The sequence below is a fragment of the Uloborus diversus genome, chromosome 2 (genome assembly GCF_026930045.1).
Source record: "Uloborus diversus isolate 005 chromosome 2, Udiv.v.3.1, whole genome shotgun sequence".
Lineage (NCBI taxonomy): Eukaryota > Metazoa > Arthropoda > Arachnida > Araneae > Uloboridae > Uloborus > Uloborus diversus.
This window is the reverse complement of record NC_072732.1, coordinates 67,901,608-67,928,506: the sequence shown is the minus strand read 5'-3', so window position 1 is coordinate 67,928,506 and position 26,899 is coordinate 67,901,608. Positions and strand designations below refer to the sequence as shown.

General features: G+C 30.8%; 1 protein-coding gene across 1 annotated transcript in view; it reads right to left on the bottom strand.

Annotated features, from left to right (window-relative positions):
- Positions 1–26,899, bottom strand: part of LOC129216348 (cGMP-inhibited 3',5'-cyclic phosphodiesterase 3A-like) — a 602,719-nt gene that overhangs the window by 147,330 nt on the left and 428,490 nt on the right. The window contains exon 2 of the mRNA XM_054850562.1: positions 13,895–14,161. Within this exon, the coding sequence (XP_054706537.1) occupies positions 13,895–14,161 (267 nt within the window). The remainder of the gene's footprint in view (positions 1–13,894; positions 14,162–26,899) is intronic.

Below are 26,899 nucleotides of genomic sequence, written 5' to 3'. Positions count from 1 at the left end.
TGGACCTCTCTTTACTAATTAAAAAACTCTTTTTAAACGTTTTTTAACTATTTCTAATTGATTTTATTTGTACATATATATATATATACGTTGTCCGTATTTTTACTTATTTCATGGTACAAAGCTTTCGACTGCTTCTTTTACATACCTGCTTTAAATGTTAATAATTATGGGCAAAAACGTGTTTTTTTTTTTTTTTTTTGTAATGAAAAAATACTGTGTACTTGAATTAAATGCATAAAACCTATCATACTTTGCATCTTTTCACATGTTTTTCGTAAGACGTTCGGAAATATCGGGTTAATTTAATAAATCATTAAAATAACCAACGAATTCTGCATGCAACATCTAGCTAGCAATTAAAATACCTAATGGACTCTTCGTAATTACTAACGAATTGTCAATACTTTGACTTATGAGCTTAGAAAGTATCTCACGAAATTCGCACTCAAAACTGGTACGAGAGTATTGATTGTCATAAATGCAATTTCATAAATTTATATGAAGCCCAACCTGCATGCAACCTATCTAACGATGTAATTCCTTAATTGCTCATTATAATTCCCCTGTTGCTTTTGCCGCAGCAATAGCTCATTTTCAGCAATTTGTCGAACCATGCTTGATAATAATGCGAAAATAATAATCTGGAAGAACCATCGGAGGGCTGAGAGGATAATGTAAGTGGTTGTAACTCTTCAAAATATAATAAGAGTGGTCGGGTGTACTTTGTGTAGAAATGCTATTTATGAGTCCTTCCACGGAAAAGCAGATTTTGTTTTTCCTGCGCATTACTGCTCTAGATTTCCCTTCAAAACGTGTAATAAATTTTTATTTTTTGCTCTGGAAAACAAACCTATGTAATGTGCGCAATTTTTTAGAAATGTGTTCTTTTGTACTCCAAACTTTTCAATTTCTCACAAGGCTAATTTTTTAGAATGGCAAGATATGTGTTTTTCTCACAGTTTACAAAACATCTTCATTTTTTTTTGGAGATATTGAGGGTTAAATTCGTAAATTTGAGTTTTTACGAATACATTTTTTTTCTCTAAGTTCTCCTTAATTTTTGTTCTTGTATCAATTGATTAATTAATAGTTCATTCAATTTATTGTATTATCTCAAAATAAATATGCAAGAAATGCTTATGAAAAGTTTTTAAAATACTCATTAGCTAACTCTTCAAATGAACTTATCGACTAAAACATTCATAGTTAGAAAAATTTATTTCCAAAGAGTCATGCATATAAATTATTAGTATTAATGCATTTAGTATCTTTTTATAATCAGTATATTTTTACCATCGACATTTTTATAACTTTTGCAATGGACGGTAATGACAGTTTATCTTATTTCACCTGATAAGACACAAAATATGACTGCATTCGTTAAAATTATGAATATTTTGATTCAAGTTTCACTTATAATTGGGCATACAAATAAAGAAATTGCACAATAATGTTACTCATTATGAGCAAGGATGGGGATGACTTACGTAATTTCTTTTTCTATTTACTTTGACATTAAATACGCCTAATCGGGAAGTTTAGAATTTTCTGACACAAAGTTCCTATTTTACTAGCAAAATTGAAAGGGCTGTTACTAAAATTGATAGTTATTTGAGCTGCCATTTGCATCTAGTGATCATGAAAGGCTGTATAATCTGATAGATGGTAACAACGCAAAATGTTGGGGACAAGTTTAACATTTGCAAGAAAAATATCAATGCATGCAATTAAATGCAATGCATGCAATTAAGCAAAAATTAAATTTAATTTCAAAATAAGATACTTGAAGCTTTGTAAAAAATCTATTTTAAAAATTGCAGTGTAGGTTTTTTTTTTTTTTTTTTGGCAAACCATTTAACACAGAAATTGCGATGCAAAATAGTGGAATGGTAATCAGATTTTAGTACTTATACTAAGCCTTCATATAAATAAGTATAATGCAGCACTGTTAGATGCCTGTTTTCTTGTGTTTCAAACGGTGACAAAAAATAATAATAAAACAAGAAATGTACCGCAGTTATCTAAGACTGCACTGTGATGAAGGGACAAAAATTTGCAATTTTCTAGAGAATTGCCCATGTGTGATTTTTAGACAAAAAAATGCTTGTTTATTCCTTGTTTAATACAGTGAAACTAGTGTATAACGATACTGTCTATAACAATAAACCTGTCTATAGCGAAATTTTCCTTGGTCCCAAAGCAAAATGCCAGCATAAATAATCAAACTGTCTATTACGATAACCTCTCTACAACAATATTTCTTTTAGGTCCTAACAGTATCGTTGTAGACAGGTATCAATTTAACATCTATCGCTTGGCACAGCACATTGTAATGGTTTATTACATGAAAAATTTAAGCTATCAAGATTTCTACGTTAAAAAGTATTAACAATTTTTCACCAAAAATTTATGAGGAACGGTTGGGATGATGTCGGAACACTTGGGTAAATTGTAATTTATTTTAATATACAAAATGCGAGCAGTTTCATATTTGTAATTGGGTATAAACTCCAAGCAAATATATTTTGTTTACAACAGTATGTTGTGATAAATTACGAGAAAACTTTGAGTTAGCAATATTGACATCAACAGCTAAATATTAATTTGGTTTTTATTTAAACAGGCAAAGAGAAAGATGAACCAATTTTGATAAGAGGTGTTGCTTATTTCATTTCACTAAGTACCAGTAATTCATTAATAGGTTTTTTATACTTCTTTTAAAATTAAAAAAAAAAAAAAAAGAATTAGTGTCACTGATGACCACAGAAACAGCTTATTAATGAGTTTCAAAATATATGTGTGGGATCGAGTAGCTTCTGCACATGAAAAATAATTTAGGTTTTGGAGTTATACATTTTAGTGTACGAAACTAAGCCTCAAATAATGTTTTCTGTAAATATACATCAAAAGAAGCACGTATCTCCGCTAAGTTATGTAAGTACCCTTTCAAAAGCTATAGATTAAATTCTTACCAGCCGCTTGCAGAAAAACTCTTCCGCACTGCAAAGATTTTCCGTACAAATACAGAAAAAATACCAAAAATCTCAGTTAAATTACATAAGTACTCGTTTAAAAGCTATGGATTACGATTCTTGACTAAAAGCTTTCAAAAAAAAAAAAAAAAAAAAGCTTTCTCAACTTGTCCGTAGGTCGAATTACTTGCAGAATATTTTAATACATTACTAATTATTTTGCATATGGATAGTTTTTACTTTAATTAAATAATTTTAAAATCATTTTCCCATTTCGACGCTCAGCAAATGTTTCAATGATAGCTATAATCTTTCGTTAATATTTTTTTCCTCATTTGTTCACGATAATTAATTTTTAAATAATACGTTCACTTCTTTCATAATTTTACCTTATTTAATCCTCACTTAAGCAAGGGATTAATGTTTTTTCTAAAGTACTTATTTTTGCGTATTTTATATCTTTTTCTTTTTCTCTTATTTACTCTGACTCAGCTTTTATTTATTTATTTATTTTTTCAGTATTAAGCTTTGGCTTTTATTTTCTGCAATGTGTATATTTTTATCCAATTATATACTAATTAGCAAATGATTCAAAAAAATACGATACATTTTTGTTTTAGTCAAAATAACTTAAAGTATTATTAATGAGGTAAGTGCGCCAAATTCGGCCAACCTAAGGTTCAGAGCCTAATATCTCGCTCATTTATGATTTAATTGGCTCCACGTTTTCTACATTCATTACTTGACGATAATCATATAAACGAAGGTTCATTGTTTGGTGAAAATATCATTAAAAATATCAAAATGTGTTAAATAGTTTAAGAATGCAGAATTTAAAAAATGGAAACAGAATAAAAATTAGAGTTTTGAGATGATGAGTTAAATAGTTAAAGAATGCAGATTAAAAAAAAAAAGGGAAACATAATAAAAATTAGAGTTTTGAGATTAGGAAATATTTGTTAATCTAGCTGACTGCCTCTTTGCATCCCCCTTTCACTATTAAGGGAAAACTCCCACTTGATCAAACGTTTTTCTTGAATGAATGATTTCACAGACTTCAGTCATTCCTATCATTCCCCCTTTAATTTGAAATATATTTTGTTAAATTATGAACAGTTAAAAAAACACAAAAAAAAAAAAAAAAAAAAAACATTTGCGCTTTCATTGAAATTTAAGGCAAACATTAATCCAGTGGTAGAAGCAGATTCGTTTCAGACAAACTTTGTTGAAAAAACCTCTAGACGAAGAACAATAAAAAAAATATGTTATCGATTAGGGTATACCATAGGTCCTTGAGAATTTGTTTTTTAGTTAACTGGCGAAAAGCAAAAATAATATCATAATTTATGGAAAAAAAATTCCCGTTCTCAAAGCAGAGCTCAAATTTTCCAAAAATGGAAGATAAAAAAATAAGTAAGTAAAGAAAAATAAATTTAATATATGAGTCATTCTCTAGAACACGTAACTTTGGAACACAAATATTTTTCAATTTCGAAACCTTTTGTTTTAATTTTTTTTTCATTCTTACATGAAAGTGTTACCTAAAGTAACCATAAACAATGGCCAAGCTAAGTTCCAATTATTTTACTCATAAATAAAAAAAAAAGTAAATGAAAAAAAAAATGCCTTGTTCACGGAAATAAAAAAAAAAGAAAGAAAAAACTTTTAATATTTAAAAATCGAGGCCAATTAAGTATCAAAGTACTAATTTTGTAAATTGTGCAAACATTCAGCTATTTTAATGATTAGAGGGAATATAATATTAAGCGCTCTTAATTAAAGTACGGCTTAATTCGTCGTTTCAAATGTATGTTAAAAATAGTATTTAGTAAATTTAAGGATATACTGACAATTTATAATTTTTGTAGAATGCCTATTATTGATTTATTTCCCCTCCATCATTTATTTTCATCTTAGAAATAATGACATTGTAAAGGTATGTCACGGAGGTGAGGAATTTTCCATTAATATAGGCCTAATAGATACATTTTTCAGGGATTTTTTTTTCTTCGTTGCTACAATCTGCACATATTAAGCATATGAAAACAAGTTCACTTCTTTTTTTACATTAATTTACATCCCTGAAATTCAAGCTCACGGAGGTGAGAAGTCAGAATAACCACACAAAGTCTATCTTCTTGTTTTTCTACAAAAACCTCACAACTTCAACTATGGATAAAAATAAACAACGGGCTCCCTTGTATCATGGAAAATAAAATTTGATGTCATTACTGCCACGTGTTAATGAGGAATGGCATTTTGTGTTTAGGTAACGGAGGTGAAAATTTATTGCGTGACATGACTCCTTGTCCTACCTAAACAAACTAAAACTCAACATTAAAAAATTAAATATACTTAAACAATTAGTATTTGAGACACTTGTGAAAGTAATAATAAATAAATAAGTATATACTTTTAATGTGTGTGTCATGCCACGGAGGTGAGAATTCACATGTTGTGAACCAAAAATATACTAAAATAAAAATTATTATTTAAAATTTCTGGCAAGTTAAATAGATATATTTTTGATGAAATTAAAAATCATTGTTAAATGAATTGTTCTCTAAAGATTTTACTGTAAAAGCCGTGCGACACAAAAGTAACACTTTTTGAAGAATGAATAAAATTCTCCTGTCACGGTGTTAGTGTTTGAACTCCTTCGAAACGGCTCGACAGATTCTTATGATTTTTTTTTTGCGTATTTCGTAGGTATGAGAATAGGTAGTAACGTATATTTTATACCGTTAGGTATATAATCTGGATGTCCCTATCCATTTTTTTTAATCATTGTAAAAACTATTGTTGAAATTCCTCGTAAAAACCATTGTATAAAATCATTGTAAAAACTATCTTTGAAAATTATTGCAAAAGCCTTTCTTAAATTACTTACAAATATTTCTTTTGTAAGCAATTGAGAAAATGAATGGTTGTCGGTTTTTTTTTTTTTTTTTGAATCGGTGATTATCGTCTACAGCGCTTCATTCCTCTTCTGTCAAATATCTCATCCCTACAAACTCAAAATACGTTCGTTATTTTTTCATAAACAACTAAAATATTCACTAGAAAATATTTATATAGCAGAACAACGTTTGCCGGGTCAGCTAGTATAATATAAAAAGTAAAAGTAAATAAATAAAGAAAAGCAGACTGAAGTACTATACTAAAACCTAAAGCAACGAAATAGTAATTTTGCAGAATAAGTTCTTCCCGAAAATCTCCTGAAGAATTTCTGGGAAAAAAATGAGAATAAAAAAAGAGTACGACAAAATGCCATGCGAGCCGTGTCAGATTATCTCTATTTACGCGAAGTTACAAATGGTTTTTTCTGTGAAACACCAGATGAGATAAATGCACTTACAATTAAAGAGTCAGAAAAAGAGAGATAACCAACAAAAACAGCGGTTCAAGTGAGCGAAAATGGCTCATGAAAGAAAAGCTTTTTCAACTCTTAACCTTCTGTGAATAAACAAAACAAGGTTTTAAAAAATATACCACCAGGGAAGGCGCCTTCCTCTTTAAAACTTCCTAGAATCCAGAGAATAAAGCTTTACAGAGGTTGGGCCAAAAAAGGGCAGGGCACAAGAAGGAAAAAAAATGAAGGAACGAAAAAAGTGTTCTCGAAGAAGACCAATGAAGTGACGGGTTACGACTTGATATTTCCGGGCCATCTCGGTGTTTGTTCTTTAGTGAGTTAAACGTAATTTTATTAAGGAGTGGAAAATAATGGATTGGCTCTAATTTACATTTTAAGTAATCCTAAATGGGCATTTAAATGTCACCACTAAATTATTTTCTATAAAAAGAATTTAAAAGTTTGTTTGAATTTCATGTTCTTAAACTGGACTACCGGTCCTTGTAATTAATAAAATAACCAGTCAACAAGTAACGTGAACAAGCACAAATTTCAGTCAAATTGAAAAACTATATTTAACAAAACTGAAATTGAATCTTATTGGATAAACATCTAGTTTTATGGGTGGCAGCTTCTAGAAAGTGTGCTTGAAAAAAAAAAGTCAAAATGAATTTCCTTAATTAATGTTAAAATATGCTCAAAATAATCCTAACTATTTTATTAAGTTGCACTAATAACATATTTTATAACGTGATAAGACAAAAGGCCTGCTTAATTATACATTCTTAAATTGGACCACCGGTTCGATATAGGAAAATTTTTTCGGCCCAATATTGGAAAACACGTCATTTTTTATTATTTTATTTATCCCTTGTCAACAAGTTTCCCAATCATGCTTGTAAATACATTGCTGTAATCCCCATTAAATACTGTTTATAATACTATAAAAGCAATTTTCTCAGTTCACAAATTTTAGTATTATTCTACTAGATACAAGTTCGACAAATAAGATCGAACACGTTTTCAATACAAATCATATCGTAACTCAATCTGTGCAGATCGAAATGTGACGAAACTTCATCCTCAAAGGTTTCAGACACAAATCTTTGTATTTTCATCGGTAGAGTGTAGCACAGAACTCTACGCTAGATTTTAAGCCCCCGGGCCAATTTAAACAGTGGTCCAACATAAGAGGTCTTCTCCTACACGTCACTTGTGTATGATATGCGTGCAAGCTCATATTTTATCTTTCGGTAAAATTTTAATTTTACTTGGCGAATTAAGAATTTTGCCCCTTCTTAAAACTTTAGTTAAAGGTACACCTATTCTAAAAACTTTCTGATTTTTGTTTTAAACTTTTTTCCGCCCTTGCACAATACTATTTATATTATACTGAGCACAAACAAATTGAATAAAGAATTTCAATGTTTTCAATGCAGGAAGTAAGAAGTAATTAATGAAAAATTGATTAATAATGAACTTTAATTTTAAATACCTTAAAGATGGTCGAAACGTACAGAAAATCTCATACAGCGAAATAATTCTTAAACACGCATGTTATACGCTGTGCTTTAAATGGGTGTTTTAAACACGTTTAAAACTGAGCAGTTTTAAAGAAAAAACTTTAAGCGAACTATCCTGGACAGAATTATAAGATGTCACATTACTAGACATTCAAAGCATTCCGATTTTCTCAAAAGTCGTATACAGAGAGAAGTTCGGAGAATCAGCTCTTTGCCGAAATCCTAAGCAATAGTTTTGCAGCATTATATAAATCATTAAAGTTCTAAAAAATGTTCTTAAACCTGCAACTTTCAAAAATATTTGGTAAATCATCAAAGTTCATCTAGAGAGAGGCTTACAAGGTTGGTGTCAATAACTTTACTTATTTACACACTCGTCAGTAGTTATATTAGCCAAAAATATTTTGTACATAAATTTGCTTCAAAATTACATTGTTTGCGGAAATTTTTGTTCGTGCATCAATAACATATTTTCTTAATAAATATCTACTATCTACACTGGTTCTTCCAGACCTTTGGGTTTGTGATCACTTTTTTGGACGTTTTTTCATCTAAAATCCCATTTCTCTTACATTAACAAAGGCTTTCTTTGCAGCACTAAAACACGTATATGAAGTAGCCCGAATGTTTTGTGCAATTAAACGTAGTTCTTTTTAATTTTATCTTTTCTTTTTTTTGAATGTTTGCACACAAGTTAAATTGTCTAATCATTAATTCGCTCCATCATTCTTGAGTTTTGATTTAGTATAAGAACTATCTAGAAATTCATTTGACTTTTGTTTTATTTTAATCATAACTGTTTCTACGCTTTGGAAGATAAAATAACAACGAATTTAAAAATTTCTCAGTGTTTGACTTTTTAAAGGCAAGACTTTTATATTACTTCTCCACATATTTGTTTCTTTGAAAAAAGGCTTGGATTTCACTGTGGATTTTTGTAATATCAAAAAACTCATCACGAAATCATCTATAAAGTACTAATTAATTATAAAATAAAGCAAAAAATATGTATAGTCTGTGAGTCTAGTTCGAAGCAAAACCTTTTATTAGGACTACAGTCGAGTCCCGACTTGCGCGAGGGATGTGTTCCAAGACCCCTCGCGTAAGTTGAAATTTCGCGTTGAAGAAAAGGGTATCTGTAAAAACTTTTATAAACATATCCAACTATTTTAGACACTTGTAAACACCACCTCAAACTGTTAAAAACCATTTCTTAACTATACATTACTGTTTCTTACATAAAAAACTGAATTTTTATTTGTATTTTTAAAAAAAACAACGTTTTATTCCGCATAAAATACTGCAACGATGCACGAAATCAGTGATCAATGGGAAAAAAAGACAAATTAAACCAGTACGGTACGTAAAGTATGTAGGAAAAAAAGCAAATGCACTATAGTTGTAATGTACAGTAGATCCAGTAATGATATTTGTAACTTAAGGTGAAGATGATGATGATTTATGTTGTGTGATCAAAACGTTATTCTTATATACTGTTAAACACACAATACAGTTGCTTCACTTGTTTTTTTATAACGTTTTCATCTGTGGCAATACCCCACTTCCTGGTTTCTTAAATTCACAATACAAGAGTGGCTTCCATTTTCATAATTTTTGCATTTGGTTTAGATACGACTGTTCGATGAACTTTTACGAATTTCTTTTTTTTTTGACTTTTAATTGCATACATATGGAAGATTCACTCATACATAATTGTTGTTCTATCTTCGACGCATTTTAAAGTTGTTCAAGCACATAAAATCTTCAGCTTTTCTTTAATTGTCGGAATTTTTCTCTTTTTCTTTCTATCTTCACAAACTTTATACGAAAAAGCGCTCATAGGTGTTATTACACGAATTATATTTCATGAACTTTTTTAACTAGAATGAAAAAAATAAATGGAAAATGAGGAGTAGAGTTATTTGTATAAGCGATGTTCATACTAGTACGGTGTGGGAACATCCGCTGCGAGTGATGATAAAGGGATGAAGGTGCATTCACCAAAACTACATTTTTAGTAGCCAATAACAAAGTCGATACTTACACACCGCGATTCTCTTTCGAAAAGTTTGGTGTTGCGGCCGAGGAATTCGCGTTAGGTCTAAAATTCTTTACTGGTGAAAAAATCGCGTTATAGCCATTTCGCGTAAGTCGGATCGCGTTGTAGCGGGAGTCGACTGTATACTACATTGAAGTCTTTATCCTGATTTTTAACCTTTTAAAGAGTTTCGGTAATTTTATTGATATTTGCACGACTTTTTTCATAATTCTGTTTATTTTATCTTTTTATATAACTTTTAAATCTAAGTGTAGCAGAATCAGATGGAACTGTAAAAACAATCAGTAATTTCAAGAAATCTTGCATCAAATTAAGATATGTTTTCCGTAAATATTTTATAATGTCTTACAGTAAATCAATGAAATACCATTAAATGAACGAATTTAGAAATTTTAACAATAATTTCGTTACGTTACTTGTTCTTTACAAATTTGCACATTTAAAAAAGAAGGAGAGTCATTCCATTTCAAATCAGGCAGGCAGGTATGAAAAGTGTCATATGACCATCACCGATTTTTTTGAAAAAAATACAGTAGTTACAACTAAGGTACATATGAACTATCCCAAAAGGATTTTGCAAGAAAATTTTTTTTTCTTCAGTTACAGCCTATTAAAATTCTGCACAAAATCCGCCATTTTGGAAAAAAACCGGCAAAACACTCCATTTGAAAGGGACACTATTTCAAAAGTATTTAACCTATTCGAATAATTCTTTTTTCTAAAAATAAATAAGGACCCATATATCCTCTAGACATCGTTTTTGAAAGTTTAGTTAGGTTTTTTGATAAAGAAAAAAATTCATTTTTGCCGCCAAAAAACTGCATTTTTACCAATTTTATGATTTTTGTTCTCCATGAAAAAAAAGTTTTTTTTACTAAACGGAGATGGCAGTCTAAAGCCCTTATATGATAGTTTCATAACATATTTTATTAGAATCCTTGAGTGCATACAGCCTTGTAAATAAAATTTGTAATTTTGAAAATTTTCAAAAATTAGCGATTTTTAAAGCGATTTTACTCAAAAAATCCATTTTTTAAAAATCTAAAAATTGGCTCATTTGTACCCCATATAATGCTTAACTAGTGGATAGACACCGCATCCGGTATTTTTTCTCATAAAATGTTTTATGATTTTTTGAAAGTGACCTTATCGCCCATGGCATGCATGTAAAATAAAAATGTCTAATAATTTCAGTCACTGAAAATCTGATTATATTAATGCCTAATAGCTACAAAAACGGTGCACTTTATCAGAAACAACTAAAATCTTACTGACTTTTAATAATATATCAGTAACAAACTGCTTTTGATGATCCAGTCAATTCGTCTTTTTGTAAGACTCTGTGTGTTGTTTATAGGTAGAAGAGCCTTTGGTGATTATATTAATGACTAGCTATGATAATGATGTACTTTATCAGTAACAGTTAAAATCTTTCCTTTTTTTAAAATAAATATTAGTTTATTTCGTCTTCAAAGCTATGCATTCACCGTTACTTTCATATGCAGCAACAAATCATATTTTTTTCTATTTCAATAGTCATTCTCTTCAACTCAATTACACGACAGGGGAAATCATCAAAGGGAAGAACAATACAATGCATTTAAAACGATTAATTTTAATTTCGTGCTTTGGTTTTCATTGGCGAATGTTGTCACATAATTTTTGGACCCTACCTCGTATGATTACTTTTATACGTAAGAATATTTATACTAAATTCAAACCGTAAAACTCACTTGTAGTTTAAGAATTTAAAAAACCCACCTGTTTTATAAGAGAAGTAATCAATTGAACATGGTTGTAAGTTGAGGTAACCAAACAGATCTCACTAAAGGTGACTATTATAGCCAGGGATCCAATTTCTAACAAAAGTGCAGGATCCCTATAGTCTTCACAACTTGTTTTAATGCTTAAGTGGCCTGAATTCGGTCAAAAATACAAAAATTCGAGTAAAACAAATAAGGAAGAATGGGAGCTCAGCTCCCATAGCAATTAGGCGCTGATCAACAGAAAAATATATTTATATAACGAAATACAAAAAGGCGAATTGACTGGGTCATCAGATATTTTGAAAAAAAAAAAAAAAACTGCTGGGTTTTATTCAGAATGGCATAGGAATGATGTGAAAAAAAATTGGACTTCATATTCGAATTCAGTTTTGCGTTATTTTGGTTTTACTACAAAATTTCAAGGTGTAAGAACGCTTTTGGGAGCCACTGAATTAGTCATTAATATAATAACCAAAGGCTCTTCTATCTAAAGGCTACACACAGAGTCTTACAAAAAGACGAATTGACTGGGTCATCAAAAGCGGTTTGATATTGCTATATTATTAAAAGTCAGTAAAATTTTATTTGTTGCTGATAAAGTGCACTATCAATGTAGCTATTAGGCATTAATTCATTAATATGATCAGATTTTCAGTGACTGAAATTATTAGAAATTTTTTATTTTACATGCATGCCATGGGCGATAAGGTCACTTTCAAAAAATCATAAAACATTTTATGGGGAAAAATACTGGATGCGGCGTCAATCCACTTGTTAAGCATTATATGGGGTTCAAATGAGCCAATTTTTTAAATTTTTAAAAAATGGGTTTTTTGAGTAAAATCACTTCAAAAATCGCTAATTTTTGAAAATTTTCAAAATTTCAAATTTTATTTCCGAGGCTGTATGCATCCAAGGATTCTAATAAAATATATTATGAAACTATCATATAAGGGCTTTAGACTGCCATCTCCGTTTAGTAAAAAAATCTTTTTTTTCATGGAGAAAAAAAAACCATGAAATCGGTAAAAATGCAGTTTTTTCGCGGCAAAAATGAATTTTTTTCTTTATCAAAAAATCTAACTAAACTTTCAAAAATGATGTCTAGAGGATATATGGGTCCTTGTTTATCTTTAGAAAAAAGAATTATTCAAATAGGTTAAATACTTTTGAAATAGTGTCCATTTCAAATGGAGTGTTTTGCCGGTTTTTTCCAAAATGGCGGATTTTGTGCAGAATTTTAATAGGCTGTAACTGAAGAAAAAAAATTTTTCTTGCAAAATCCTTTTGGGATATTTCATATGTCCCTTAGTTGTAACTACTGTAATTTTTTTCAAAAAAATCGGTGATGGTCATGTGACAGACCCTGCCTGATCTGAAATGGAATGGCTCAGGAGAGGAAAAAGAAAATTAGTGGAAAACACATGAATAAAACCCAATTTGCCTCAAACATTACCCAATAAACAGTAAGATCACGATGAAATAAAATTGTTTAACAATTGTTGCTACCGTAAATTTTGAAAAAAATGTTTGGATGAATATTTTTGGGATTATAATCAAAAAAATAGAAAGTGATAGGGCCGCATTGAAAGTTCTCTATGCAGTTTCCTCTTGGATAACTAGAGATAGATAGAAAAGAAGATGGGTCGAGTGTTTGAACTTACAGTTTAGTGTTAGTAACCCCCTCGTTCTATCGCGTCTCGTTATATTGCTCATTCGGATATATCGCGCTTTCCCTGTGTTTCTTAAACCTCGTCTTTAGTCTTTTTAAAAATTATATTTTAAAAATAAGTGCGATTTTTTGTATTCCATCATAAAAAAGAAGTAAAAATATTTTTAATAATATTTTCTTAGTTTAAAAGAAAATTTGTTTGAGAAATTTTCTTTTTTTTTATCAAGAAAATTGTTCTTATATGATGACAAACTAATATTTTTGTAAATGCTCCTGTTATTAATTTTTACGTTAGTTAAATAGTTTCTTTTTATAACCTCGGTTACATCGCATTTTCTGATATATCACGCTATTTTTGTTGTCTCCTGAGAAGCGCAAAACATCTGAGGGGTTGTTATTAAGTTTAAAAAATGGAGATACACCTATCTAAAGTAGAGCATCCTAGCAGTATATTTTAAAGAAGGCTAAGTCATACAATAGGTTGTCGAACCTGCTATGATGATGATGATGAATCGAAAAATTTAAGATGGTTTCCATTAGTGCTTACCTTGGAAAGAGCCGAGGGCTTTTCTCCAGTGTAAGGGATTTCTTCATTGTCAGATCCTGAATTAAAATCCGCAAGTGACACACTGGCTCCCCCAGGTCTTTGGATCCTGTGATTGACAGACACTGGTGTTGGTGGGGATAGTAAGGAAGCCAAGGATCTTAGGCCACCAACCACGTGGGCTGGAAGATTAGGATCGGCCAGCATATCAGTCACCCAACACCCGTGAGCCTCAGCGAGCAAAGCAACATCGACCGTTGATGCACTACCCTGCAAATAAGTTAAATAGTTACAAACTGTGGATCCTTCTAAAAGAAAAAAGAAATCTTTCACTAAACACATTGGTGAGACATTTCTATTTTCTGTCCCATGGTCCAGTTATAAAGCGCACTGATAAGCTGGTTCTGAGCTCGAGTAGTTATGCTGCACAAGCTGCTTTGATTCATTGAAAAAAAATGAAGATCGTTAGAGATCAAGAGTTTCAAACTGTCAAAAATTGAATTTTTATATTTTCCATCATATCTAGATCTAGCGTAAGAGAATTCATGAATTATGAAGCATTTCGTTCTGAAACATAAGAAACATTTAACGGCAGAACGACAACAAATATATCAAAAACTGATAAACTAAATGCTTTTTTTTTTCAGATTAAATGCTTGTATGCCTGAAATTAAAAGAAACAAAAACCAACTTGTTCTGGGAGCACTTAGTTAATAAAACCAACATTCTGCTTTTAACTTTTCCCGCTAATTATCACTAACTAGTTCGCAACATCAAAGCAAACGCTTGTTGTACGTACACATAAGGGTTAGCAATAGCTCAGTTGGGGAAAACAAATCGATTGATGTTGCACTAGAACTATCTATCTAACTGGAAAAAATAACAAAAATATTTTTATTCAAAACAATGTATATACTTTTCCGTATAACCCAAACGAATTACTTTTTTAAATTACAATCCACATTGACTCACATTTATTGAACAAATCATAAACTTAGGCATGTTGCAATCAAACATTCTTTAAGTGTCTGATTCTTTATTTACTATAGGATTTTATCAATGTACATTTTTTTTTTTGGTTTTGAGTTCGTAAACTAGTTTTTTTATTCATTATATTTTAAAATGATAAAGAATATGTTTTAATAAAACGTTTAGGAGTTTCAAAGATATCAAATCCTATATATGTTGTAATTAATGCAAAAAAATATCGGAATTTTCTTGTAATAATACCTGTTGGATTTTATGTATTCAACGAAAGCAAGTCTTCCGTGAAACGAATAAACAGACCGAAAACTCTTTTTGTAAAAGTATTTCCAACCACATTTTGTACATTTGAACATTGCCACATTTGATTATTTTTCACTTCCTTTTTAGTACCAGGCAGCTAGTACCCCTGTCTAAAAACAAATTTATGCTTGTCACTTCCGCTTAAAGAAACTTGAGAAACTTATGTAGCGAAAACCTTTTTTTTTTTTAAACCTAGGAAATCAGGTTCTGCAGTACATTTACAGTAAAAAGATTTTATTTTTAGTGACTACATAATGAATGCAGCATGTAAATTAGTTATAAATTCACTTGGTAAGAAAAAAAAATTCTTCCCCCCCCTCTCCCCCTAGAGCGATCTCCAAGAAAGAAATGTTCTGTAATGCAACTTTTTTTTTTTAGATAGGGATCGAAAGATCTTGTTTCTTAATACATGTCACATTAAAAAGAGCCTCTGTCATAGTTCGACGATTTCAAAATGAAACACTTGAAAATGAAGTGCTGTCCAAAATTGCGTGCATTATTTGTTTACAGCAATTTTGATAACGACATTAGTTCATTTTTAGATAAGGATCTTTTGGTGATGCATAATGATCTGTAATAAAAAATAGCTGCGGACGCACAGTGGTTCAAGGGCGGAAAAAATAGCCATTTTTAAGTTTTAAGATAAAAAATATTTCTTGCTGCAATTACTTAGCCCTTGAGTTGTAGTAACTTACTCCATAAGAGTTTTTTGAAAAAAAAAATTCGTTTTTACAAAAAATAAGCCCAGATTGTTGAACAATTATGTTTTTTACTTTTTTCGGACGTACGCCTTATACTTCAGTTTTAATTCATTCGTTCAATAAGGAGGGGCTAAAATTTAATAAAAGTCATTTCTGATTGGTTTTTCACACTTATAGGATGCATATTAACATTGTAGTTAAAAGTTAAAAATTCATCAAAATTGAAAACTACATGAATATAAAAAAACATTATTTTCTTAAAAATATAATGAAAAGTATTGTGGAATATACTTTTATCGGCGGCTTCCGGTGGGCTAAAATTCACATATATCAATAGTTTAATCCTTCCTGTAAATAAACAATAACATTTTAGCTGCGACCCACCTGCGACTGCAGTCGTGGCAGATGTTTTTGTTTGATCTTCGCTATTTACGAATACCAATATAATAAGTTAGAAAATAACTTGTAGCGATATGACGGGGGGTAAATTGCTTTTTTATCAAAAGAAATTGGTCATCCAATTTGACATGCTCCAGACTAACGTATGTCACAGTTTCACTACTTTTCAGGAGAGCCTAAAAACGTTTGTTTACTGTTTCCGAAAGTTGGGGCTTTTGAAACATTCATCACTAAATATAGAGGATTTTTTAAAACAGATTTACGTTGTTATGGCTTAATGCGGAGCATTATTCTACAAGCAATGCAGTAGTAACCTGAAAAAAACAATTTTCGGACCCGTTTGGCTTTAAAGAAGGTACATATGAGAAAGAAATTTTTAAAACTCATACAGAATTCTATATAGAAAGTTAAATAACCATTCTGCTCACAAAACAATGAAATTAGAAAATCATTAAACGTTTGAAATTTCTGATTTCCTTTTCGAAATCATTCTAGTATAAAGCTGTTCTCAGTTTGTCAACATTGCCAGAAAATATTGTTCGAGGGTATCAATTACAATAAACATGCAATGCATGCGTGTGGCATACGACAGATTTAATTTATATTTTTCACTAAAAACAGAAATGAATTTGAACTGCACAGAAACCCCGATTTCACGTTTCTCAGAGGCCTGAATCAAACATAAAATACATAAAATTGGGAAAGCGTCAATTCAAATCCATAAACAAAAAATATGGGAAAACGTAAAATACGGGAAATGTATAAAAAGCAAAAATCAGATAAGGAAACAAAAATAGTAATAAACGTTGCTACGATGACTCTTATAAAATGTAAAAATACGATATTTTACGAAAAGAACATTATTGTACACACCACTTTACATTATTCTAACAAATTAAGTAACGAATTCGGGCGTTTAGGTTGAAAATAGTCAGTAATATTGAGTCGTTGAATCCAAAGTAAATACAGCATCTTCTAGGATTGGAACACTTTTCAAAGTTTTTTTTCTGGTCTTTATGATAAAGAAAACAGTTTTTCACTATTATTAAGCTCTTAAATGCAGTACTGAAAGAAGAAACGAGTTGTGTTTCCTCTTCTTCTTGTTCATCTTCATTGGCGGCCGAAAAGTCCATAAGGTCAGCTACGGATGGAGCAGACGCGTTTCTGCTTTCATGGATTAACTTTCAACAGAGTGGATTATGTTTAAAAATGCACAGAGGGAAACACCTTTCTTAATTTTAAAACATTTTTTCTCTTTTTTTTAACTGCCAAGGAGAAACGTAAAATAGGGGAAATTCATAAATAACAAACTTTCCATCCGGGTTAAATTAATATTATTAGTGTACGGAAAAACTGGGACCTGATGATAAAAAACGTAAAATGTGGGTAAAACATAGATTCGAGGGACGTAAAATCGGGGTTTCACAATGAATACGATCAGCAAGCATGGAGATAAATATTACCATGCAACAATTTTAACAATTTTCCAAAGCATTTTTTGAGAATATTCAAAGTTATTGAATTTTTTCCGCTTTTTCGTCGTTTCGAACCACTGTGGGACGCTGCGACATACGTAGCAGATTCTTGAGAAAAGCTGTTGAGTTAGTTGATGCGAAAAAAAAAATTAAACTTTTTATCGGAAAATAATCTTAAATTTCAGCAAACAAAGATTTGGATCCTTCCTAACTTATGCGATATAATCCACTGGTACTTGCAGTTTTTAAGTTTATCTTCTTGTTTTTATGCAATTTGTGATTTATTTAATTTTAATTTACCTGGCAGATTTGTTTTCTGGGTTTTAATCTGCGTCGCAGACTAAAAACCCCAATGTTATTAAAAAAAAAAAAAAAAAAAAAAAAAGATGTTAAAAAAAAGATAATCATATTATTAAAATAAACGAGAAATTAGTTTTAAATGTTGTGTAAATAATGTTGTGTGTATTTAAACGTTTTTGTGATGTTGACCAACGTACGCCATGGCATGTTAGTCTTCTGTTAGAAAATTTATTTAAAAAAGGTTAATGAATTGAACATCTCAAAAAGAAACAAACAAACAAACAAACAAACAAAAAAAAAAAAAAAAAAAAAAACTCGAATGATGAGAACTATTAAATAAAACTGATGGTTAAAAATAAAAATTCTCATTTAGTTTCTTTCATGAGATAAAATTGGAAAGTAGAAATGCGGCCAACGTGTCCCACCGTTTTTTTTTTTTTTTAATTTATTTTTTTTAAAACAATTACGGGAAAATAAATATTTACGTAGCTCACACTACAGACCCAATGAAACTCTAACTACGCAGCTAATATTTTCTATATAGGTAACCGTTCGTTATCTGTATTACTAACTTTACATTACTTGTGTTTGAAAAGTAGTGCAATATTCTGGAAATGACATTTTTCATAGTAGAAATTAGGAACATTGCAAGTGTATTATAAATGTATATTACATCATAACATTACACCAAATAAAAAACAGCATTTAAAACAAAAAATAGCCAATAAACAAAGTATTCACATGTTTTGGCGTTACAGGAACCAATATTTAAAAGTACCAAGTAAAAACCATCGTTTAAAGTGCAAAATAGCTAATATTTTTATTATCTGCTTATTGGTGAAATTATTGTTTCAAGCATATTTCACTCCTGTTTCAAGAACCAATATTTCGACTCATTCATGAAGTTTTAAAACAGGGTTTCCAACTTTACCAGTGTGATACGTAGCATGAACTTAGCCTAGGCTTAGCTAAAAACCTAGACTTATTTTGGTTGTAATAATTTTTTTGTTCAAATTATATCCCAACGAAAAAATTATAAAAATAGAATACACAAGAATGGATTTTTTTTAATTCAAAAGTGTTGTTGTGAAATAGAATGAAAACTGAAAGTCATAAATCTAGAAAATTTGGATTAGTATTTTACGGAATGAAAAATGGCTCTTCCAAGAGCGGCATTTTCATTTTTATCCGCATTACGTTTTCAACCACTTACAGTTACCAAGGGAACTTCAAAATTCTTCGCTGTCTTGTTAATATATTAAGCTTGTTTAAAAATGAAAGGAAAATGCAAAATGCATGAAATTTTTAAATTTTGATGAACGGGTGCTGGGGTAAGAAAAGGCAGCTAAGACACAAAATCCTATTAGAGCTAAACTATTTAACTAAGGAATTGTCAGATTTAACTATTATACTCAGTTTATTAAGAGTTCAATGCATGATTTTTATAAGATATTTTTAAAATTCGTTTAGTGATTTTTTCACAGAAAACAATAAACTATCTGCATGGAAAGTCAGCATAACATAAATTTAAATGGAGAATTTGCAGAAGCAGTGTTCAGCTCTAAATCTTGTTAGAGCTGAACTTTTCAACTTTGGAACTGTCAAATGTAATTATGATGTTCAGTTTGTTAAGAGTATAGTACGTGATTTTCAAAAGTTAAATCTTTATCTTAACTACTTTACTAAATTTTTCATAGAAAATATCAAACCATTAGCGTGGAAAATCAGCAAAACATAGATTTTTAATAACATATTGAAAAGCATCGCTCCGCTCTTAAATCCCATTAGAGCTGAACTATTCAACTTATGAATTTTCAAATTTTATTATAATAATAAGTTTGTTAGGACTGCCAGCCTTGGCTAGAGGTCAGAGAAGTCTGGCAGCAAATGGAGAGGTCTTGGGCTTGAATCCCGGCTCGGGAATGGATGTACTCTCTCGCTTGTTCTTTCACCTTATATATATATATATATATATATATATATATATATATATATATATATATATATATATATATATATATATATATATATATATATATATATATATATATAACTGTGAAAGTCGGACTTCCCACCAAATTCCGGTACAGTTGGAAAAGTGAAGCAGCGCACCCCAAATTGCTAGTCTAGCTGTCACAAGACACCAACAAAAAATTTGTTAGCAGTATGGTACATGATTTTCAAAAGATTAATTCTTCTCTTAACTCCTCAAATTATTTTTCCGTAAAAAAAGTATCAAGCCAACAGCGGAGAAAATCAGCAAAGCATATATTTTCATTGGAAGTTTAGCAAAATCATCATATTTTATATCACAATTCAAAAAAATTATTTATAAATTTCATGCATGAATTTATCTTTATCCTCCACTCTACTAAACCTTCGTGTGCTCCGTCAAGGTACTTTAAACCACTGGATCCACCCCTTTTAAACACCTTTTCATGAAAAAAAAGTGAAACTTCGAAGCTTTCTGAGATGTATCATAAATCATCTACAGCAATTGTTTTTATCAGAAATTGTTTTTAGCACAAATAGGTGACTCACCGTGGCGAAAGGAATTTTTAATTACTTCTCCTTCTCTCTCTCTCTCTTTCTTTAAACATTTATCCCAATTGCAGTCAACTAACTAGCTCCTAAACCCTTTTTTTGAGAAAACACAAGTACGCTAACGTACTGACAGTTGTCTTTTCATATTCTTTAATATTTATACCAATAAAATATTTTTCAGTTTATAACTGAGCCACACGTTACTCAATGCGAAAAATGTTTTGCATATGAACTGTCAGTCAAAGATGGCAAAGGAAGATCTACCGAAACCTTCCCAGGGATCTACTGGTAACTCGCAATCTACGGTTTAGCGATCTGTGACATTGATGGTAGATGTGCGCAGTAAGTTTTAAAATAAATAAATAAAAATTTAAGCATTCAAGAACTTCGTTACGTTTTGCTGTCATGACTAAAAATTCGCCAACAATTAGAGCATTTCTACTAACTTTAACTCCAAGATAGAGGATTATTTTGATGGCATTTGAATTTGATTTCCAATTTGGATTTTAGTTTATTACTATTTAGCTAGAACAAATATGCTTTATTGCCATTCATTTTGTGCGTAGTTTAGTTAAATTAACAAAATGGCGGTTTGTTTTCCTTTTTATTCATTCATTTCAAATGCGCATACTATAACCTTTTTTACTTTCACTTGCAGTTTTCTCACAAAAAGTAAAATTTCGCGTACATAAATAAAAATGAACTTCTCATCGTAAGCAGATGCTTCTCAATTGCTCTACAGATAAAAAAGAAAATTTTTGAACAGAGAAAGGCAAAATCAACTGGTCATCACTGGGAATGCCGTTAAAATTTCCTCCAGGGTTAACGCTGTGGCGGGAACACCTTTTGTGTGCAATTTAATTAAACAAGTAAAACACGAGACTTTATTTATTTACTCATTTATTTATTTTTAGCAAAGTTTAAATTTCGCTGAAACACTACTATGGGAGACTTGCTGCTGCTTTTATTTTTAGAATTTATTTCAGTGGTTAGAAAATTACCGAGGCAAGCATTCGTGGAATTCGTTCTATTTTTCGTTTTCTATTTTTTTTTTTTTTAAATTCTTCATATTACGAGTGCAGTCGCTTTTTTTAAAGTTAATTACAGTTGCATAAAAAATACGTTGCAGAAATATTCTTTTTTTAAGTTTCTTTATGTGTTTCCTTTTTTTTTTTTTTTTTTTTTTTTGTATTTTTCAGCCATTATTTCCGATTAAAAAATTTTGTTTTCCACTATTTAATGAATGTTTTACGTCAATTCAGCTCTTTTATCTCGCAAAAGACTGCCTTTAGTGCAGCAGAAATTATGTTGACGGGACAACAATATATTTTTCTCAATTTCTAGTTTTAAGAAATTTAATCAATTCTTCAGATGTTAGGATGATTATGTAACAATAAAATAAAACATTGTAAGATAAAACAAAAATCTTTTTGATATAAAATTGTATTACATAATGCATGAGATATTTTTAAAAAGTACAGCTGTTTTTACTCTTAAATCATTAAAACAGTTCTAATTAAGTTACTGAAAATGTAATTAAAAAAAAGTAAATTTCTGCTTTTGTAACAAAGAAAAATGTTTTGTAACAAAGAGAATTGTTCTGTAAACAAAGAAAAATGTTTGAATTTAAAGGAATGAAGAAGACACTGTATTTCATTACTTTTTTTTTTTTGGAAAAAGAAAACCCTTTGAATGAAGTAAAGATTTGAAGCTAGAAAAGCATCCCCTCAGTTTCTTTTAGAGTTATATTTTGGATTTAAGTTTCAACTCTATAAAAAAAAACTATCTCTCTGAGAAGGACCGAAAAGGTATATTAAAGGATAAAAGCTTTTTCAAGCAAGCCATACCTAGGACTTTGAAAAGTATTAGTATGTATAGCATGTTTCTCTTTTGCAATTTAAAGAGAGAGAGAGAGAGAGAGAGTTCTTCTTTGCACACATTTCATTCTATTTTTTTCTTATTCTATATTTTGCTAAAACTTATAGTAGATGACAGGATGGTACTATGAAATAATATTTATTTTCTGTAACAACTTAACTGATTTCTGGGAAAAAATCCACAAATCACCATTTCTGCATATTACAAATATATATAATGAACTGCCACTTGTAAAAAAACACAATTAGGGAAATGTGGGAAAAAGTGAAATAGTTAAGATGATTGCTTTTACAAAATGAACTTCGATTGAATTTTAAATTTGTTTTGAAAATTACAGTACGTAAAGAAAGAACGTTGTATTTCATAACAAAACTTGCATTGAAACATTGTTTCATTTTTGGCAGTGCATTTCCGCCTACAAAAAAAGAGGAAAATTTTCATTTTTTTTTTTTTTTTTTTTGAAAGTGAAAAATAAGTTTTTTTTTCTGATGAAATAGCTTTTATTCTATTAAAAAAATATTTTTGAATAAATGAATCAGTAAATATAAGGTTGAATGAATAAATGTACAGATAAACGAAAGAATAATGAAACAATTAAATAGCTAAATTGATTAATGCATGAAGAAAAATAAATGAGTGAGTAAAGTGTGAATGAATAAGAAAACGAGCAAATGAATGAATAAATAAGTGAATTACCAAATGAAGGAATGTAAGTGATTAATCATTAAATGAACAGGGAAACGATTTAGTAAATGATTGAGTGAGTAAACAAAATTAGCTACTTCACTTCGTCCCGCATGTACTTGACTAATTGTAAAGAATATTTAGAATACAAATAAGCTTAATATTAACTAAATAAACACTGCACCGAATATTAGAAGGTATTATTTAATATTTAAAATGTAAATGAAAAGAACTTTATCGTTTTATAATACCAAAAATCAATGCTAAATTACCACAAAATATTACAATAAGAATATCAATTTTTGAAAACGGCCAGTATTATCTTATGTTTAAATCTTTCGCGGGATTTTTTTCCTCACTGGACAACATAGTTAAAATATTACCAGATAGCTGGCGCTAAAAGCATAGTAAATATTTCACCATTTCACTTTGCCCCGGTTTTTCACTTGCCCCACATTCCCCTACTACGCATTTTTCTGTCGAGAAATAAACTAGTTAATTAAAATGAATGATGGAGGGTGATATAGAATAGTCGAGTGATACGGATTAGGTGGTTTAAAAACATTGAAAAACTTCGAACGTTGGGTTTATTTTGATGTTATGGAGCTTCTGGTTCTTTTCTTACATTACATTATCTCTCAGTTGATCCTTCAACATTTCTTTTTATACGGGGAACGCAGCTACTAAAGAAGATCCAGCTTTTCTGCCTCTGCGTTTTTGAAGGTAGTGGCGTATAAGAAAAATATTTGTTGACTTAGTGCAGAAATTTGCACAAAACATTAGATAACTCTTTTCTAATTAATCTCCCAAAATCGTACAACGAGGAATGCCTCATCGGCTAAAGCTACAGGTAGTTATCAAAATAATGGAAACACTTTGTGACAACTGCTTTGGGAATCGCTACTCTGCTGTAAATGTTCTGTTAATAAAGGTGCCTTCTGACTGTAATTACTCACATTGGTGAATCCAGATGGTGATTGAGTTCTGCGGTCACTTTTGTTTCTATCGTTCGCTTTTTAGACATTACAATCCGTTTCAATACCCGTCGGCCTCTTTCACTGACTTTTCTTTCTGTCCACGATTTTGCTTTGCCGAGTTTGTCTTACCGCGCTGTGTGTACACTGTCATGACTTTAGATACTGTACCTCTAGAAACGCCAAAAAGTTGAGATGTTTCTGTTAAACTTGCTCCAGCTAGACGCGCTTTAACAATTTGGCCTCTTTTAAAATTTGAGAGATCCGACATTTCACGCGCATGAAAAAAATCCACAACTTCAAGAACTTCAATTAACTACCATATACTACCAGAATATGTACATTGCTATTTATATTTATTAAAAAAAAAACAGATATCTAGTTTTATTTTTTATTACTCACGAACACATTCAAAAATATCACTTTTATTCACAGGTGTTTCCATTATTTTGATAACCACGTGTACATCTGTATCACAAACTTCATGTACTGACGCTTTCCCTTGAAGAACACCACTTACGCACAAACATCTGGTTATATTTTATGTACAAAATACATAGTTTTTTTTTTTTTTTGTACCTTCTTCTAAATTCATGTAAAACATAACAGTAGACTCACATCTTTTTATACCAACACAACTCTTTACCCGAAGCAATTAACACTCCTACAATTAGCTTTTATCACAAAACTTCGCACCCAGAATGATATACTTTCAATGACGAAACCAAATCTTCACGTCACTTTTCGACAAACTTTGTGACAACCATTTTCTGCGCCGCTTCAACAGGTGGCAGCTCCAGTAGCAAATTAGATTTTCCGGAATGTTTAGGACCTCTAGTTGAACTACACCCCCTCAATATACTGCAATCGTTATCGATCGATCCCTTGGAAAACAGAAATAGAAAACTATTTGGCGTTAGGAAGCAGACAAATTGTATTTCTACCCTATTTCATCCTTTTCTCCCTCCAGCTTTGGAAAAAATGGCTTTTCGACCATCGGTAATCATTATTCCCAGACATATAATGCGAGGAAAATAGGGGCAATGTGGGTTTGGAATGTCTGTTAGGAAGTTAGATTTGTTGTTCACAAGACTGTTCTGAATTTGGAATAAATAACAAAGACGGCATTGCGCTTGTAAAATCGCAGTGCATTTTTCTCTCTGGACTTTTATTTAAAACTAGTGGTACACGCACGGCTTTGCCCGAATAGAAAAATTAAAAGGTCTTTTGGTTCACCTGTATATTTAGAAATAATGAATGGTGAATTTTCTCGCCAATTGGCTTGTACCCATGTTACGGTTCTACTTATTGATAATTTCGAATCTCGCCAATTGGCTTTTGTCTATGTTACGGTTCCACGTTATGATAATTTCGTATCTCGGCAATTGGTTTGTGCCCATGTTACGGTTCCACGTTACGATAATTTCGTAATTTACTCGTCCATTTAATGATAATTTTATTCTTAAAACTGGAATAGAAAAAGAACCACATCGAATTTTTGAAAAATCGCTTCGAGGTGCACATCCCCATGCTACAAACTAACTTTGTGCCAAATTTCATGAAAATCGGCCGAACCGTCTAGGCGCTATGCGCGTCACAGAGATCCAGACATTCAGACATCCTACAGACATCCAGACATCCTCCGGACATACAGACAGAGAGACTTTCAGCTTTATTATTAGTAAAGATAATGTATGCTGTATTTTCTCGCCAATTGGCTTGTATCCATGTTACAGTTCCACGTTATGATAATTTCGAATCTCGCCAATTGGCTTGTACCCATGTAACGGTTCCACGTTATGATAATTTCGTATCTCGCAAATTGGCTTGTGCCCATGTTACTGTTCCACGTTATGATAAATTCGTAATTTACTCGTCCATCTTATGATATTTTTGTTCTTAAAATTGGAATAGAAAAAGAACCACATCGAATTTTTGAAACATCGCTTCGAGGTGCACACCTCCATGCTACAAACTAACTTTGTGCCAAATTTCATGAAAATTGGCCGAACGGTCTAGGCGCTATGCGCGTCACAGAGATCCAGACATCCAGACATCCTCCGGACATCCAGACAGAGAGACCTTCAGCTTTATTATTAGTAAAGAAGATATATTCATACCATAATACGAATATGCACATTGTAGATTAGCTCTAACGCCAATATTTAATCTTCGTGGAGCATATTAAACGAGGCAAAAATGAAAAGGAAAGTATAATGTTAAAACATTTTTTGAGAAGAGCTTAATTTTTTGAATACAATTGTTAAGTTGAAAGTTCTCACTGATTTAAGAATAAAAAGTATTGAATGTACTTTTGAATCTTTATGCAAGTTCGTTTATGTATCTAAATGGTCAAATACTCTGAATAACAATTTGCCTGGTGCCTTTTTATTATTGTTATTAATATTATTTTATTTTATTTTTTTCATTTTTTATCGCTACTAAGATTTTTACAATTTTTATCGGTTTCTGGTTATAAGTTAAGGCAAAGATGTGGTTAACATATTTACCCCTTTACGATGTAGGGTTGAGAAGCTTTTTAATCAGCATCTAATCACTGCCATGGTTCACCATCTATTTTGCTTGCGTTCGACGATCCTCACTGGTCGACCGGTGAGTAACCGGTTTGCTAACCGCAGCGTTCTTGAGAGCTACCGGTTAATGGTTGCTTCCGATGTCGCTTTATGAGCCTCACCGGTTGATCTACCGGTCGACTGCAACTCTAACTGTTTGATTGGTTGATGGAATCACGTGACACTTTTGACC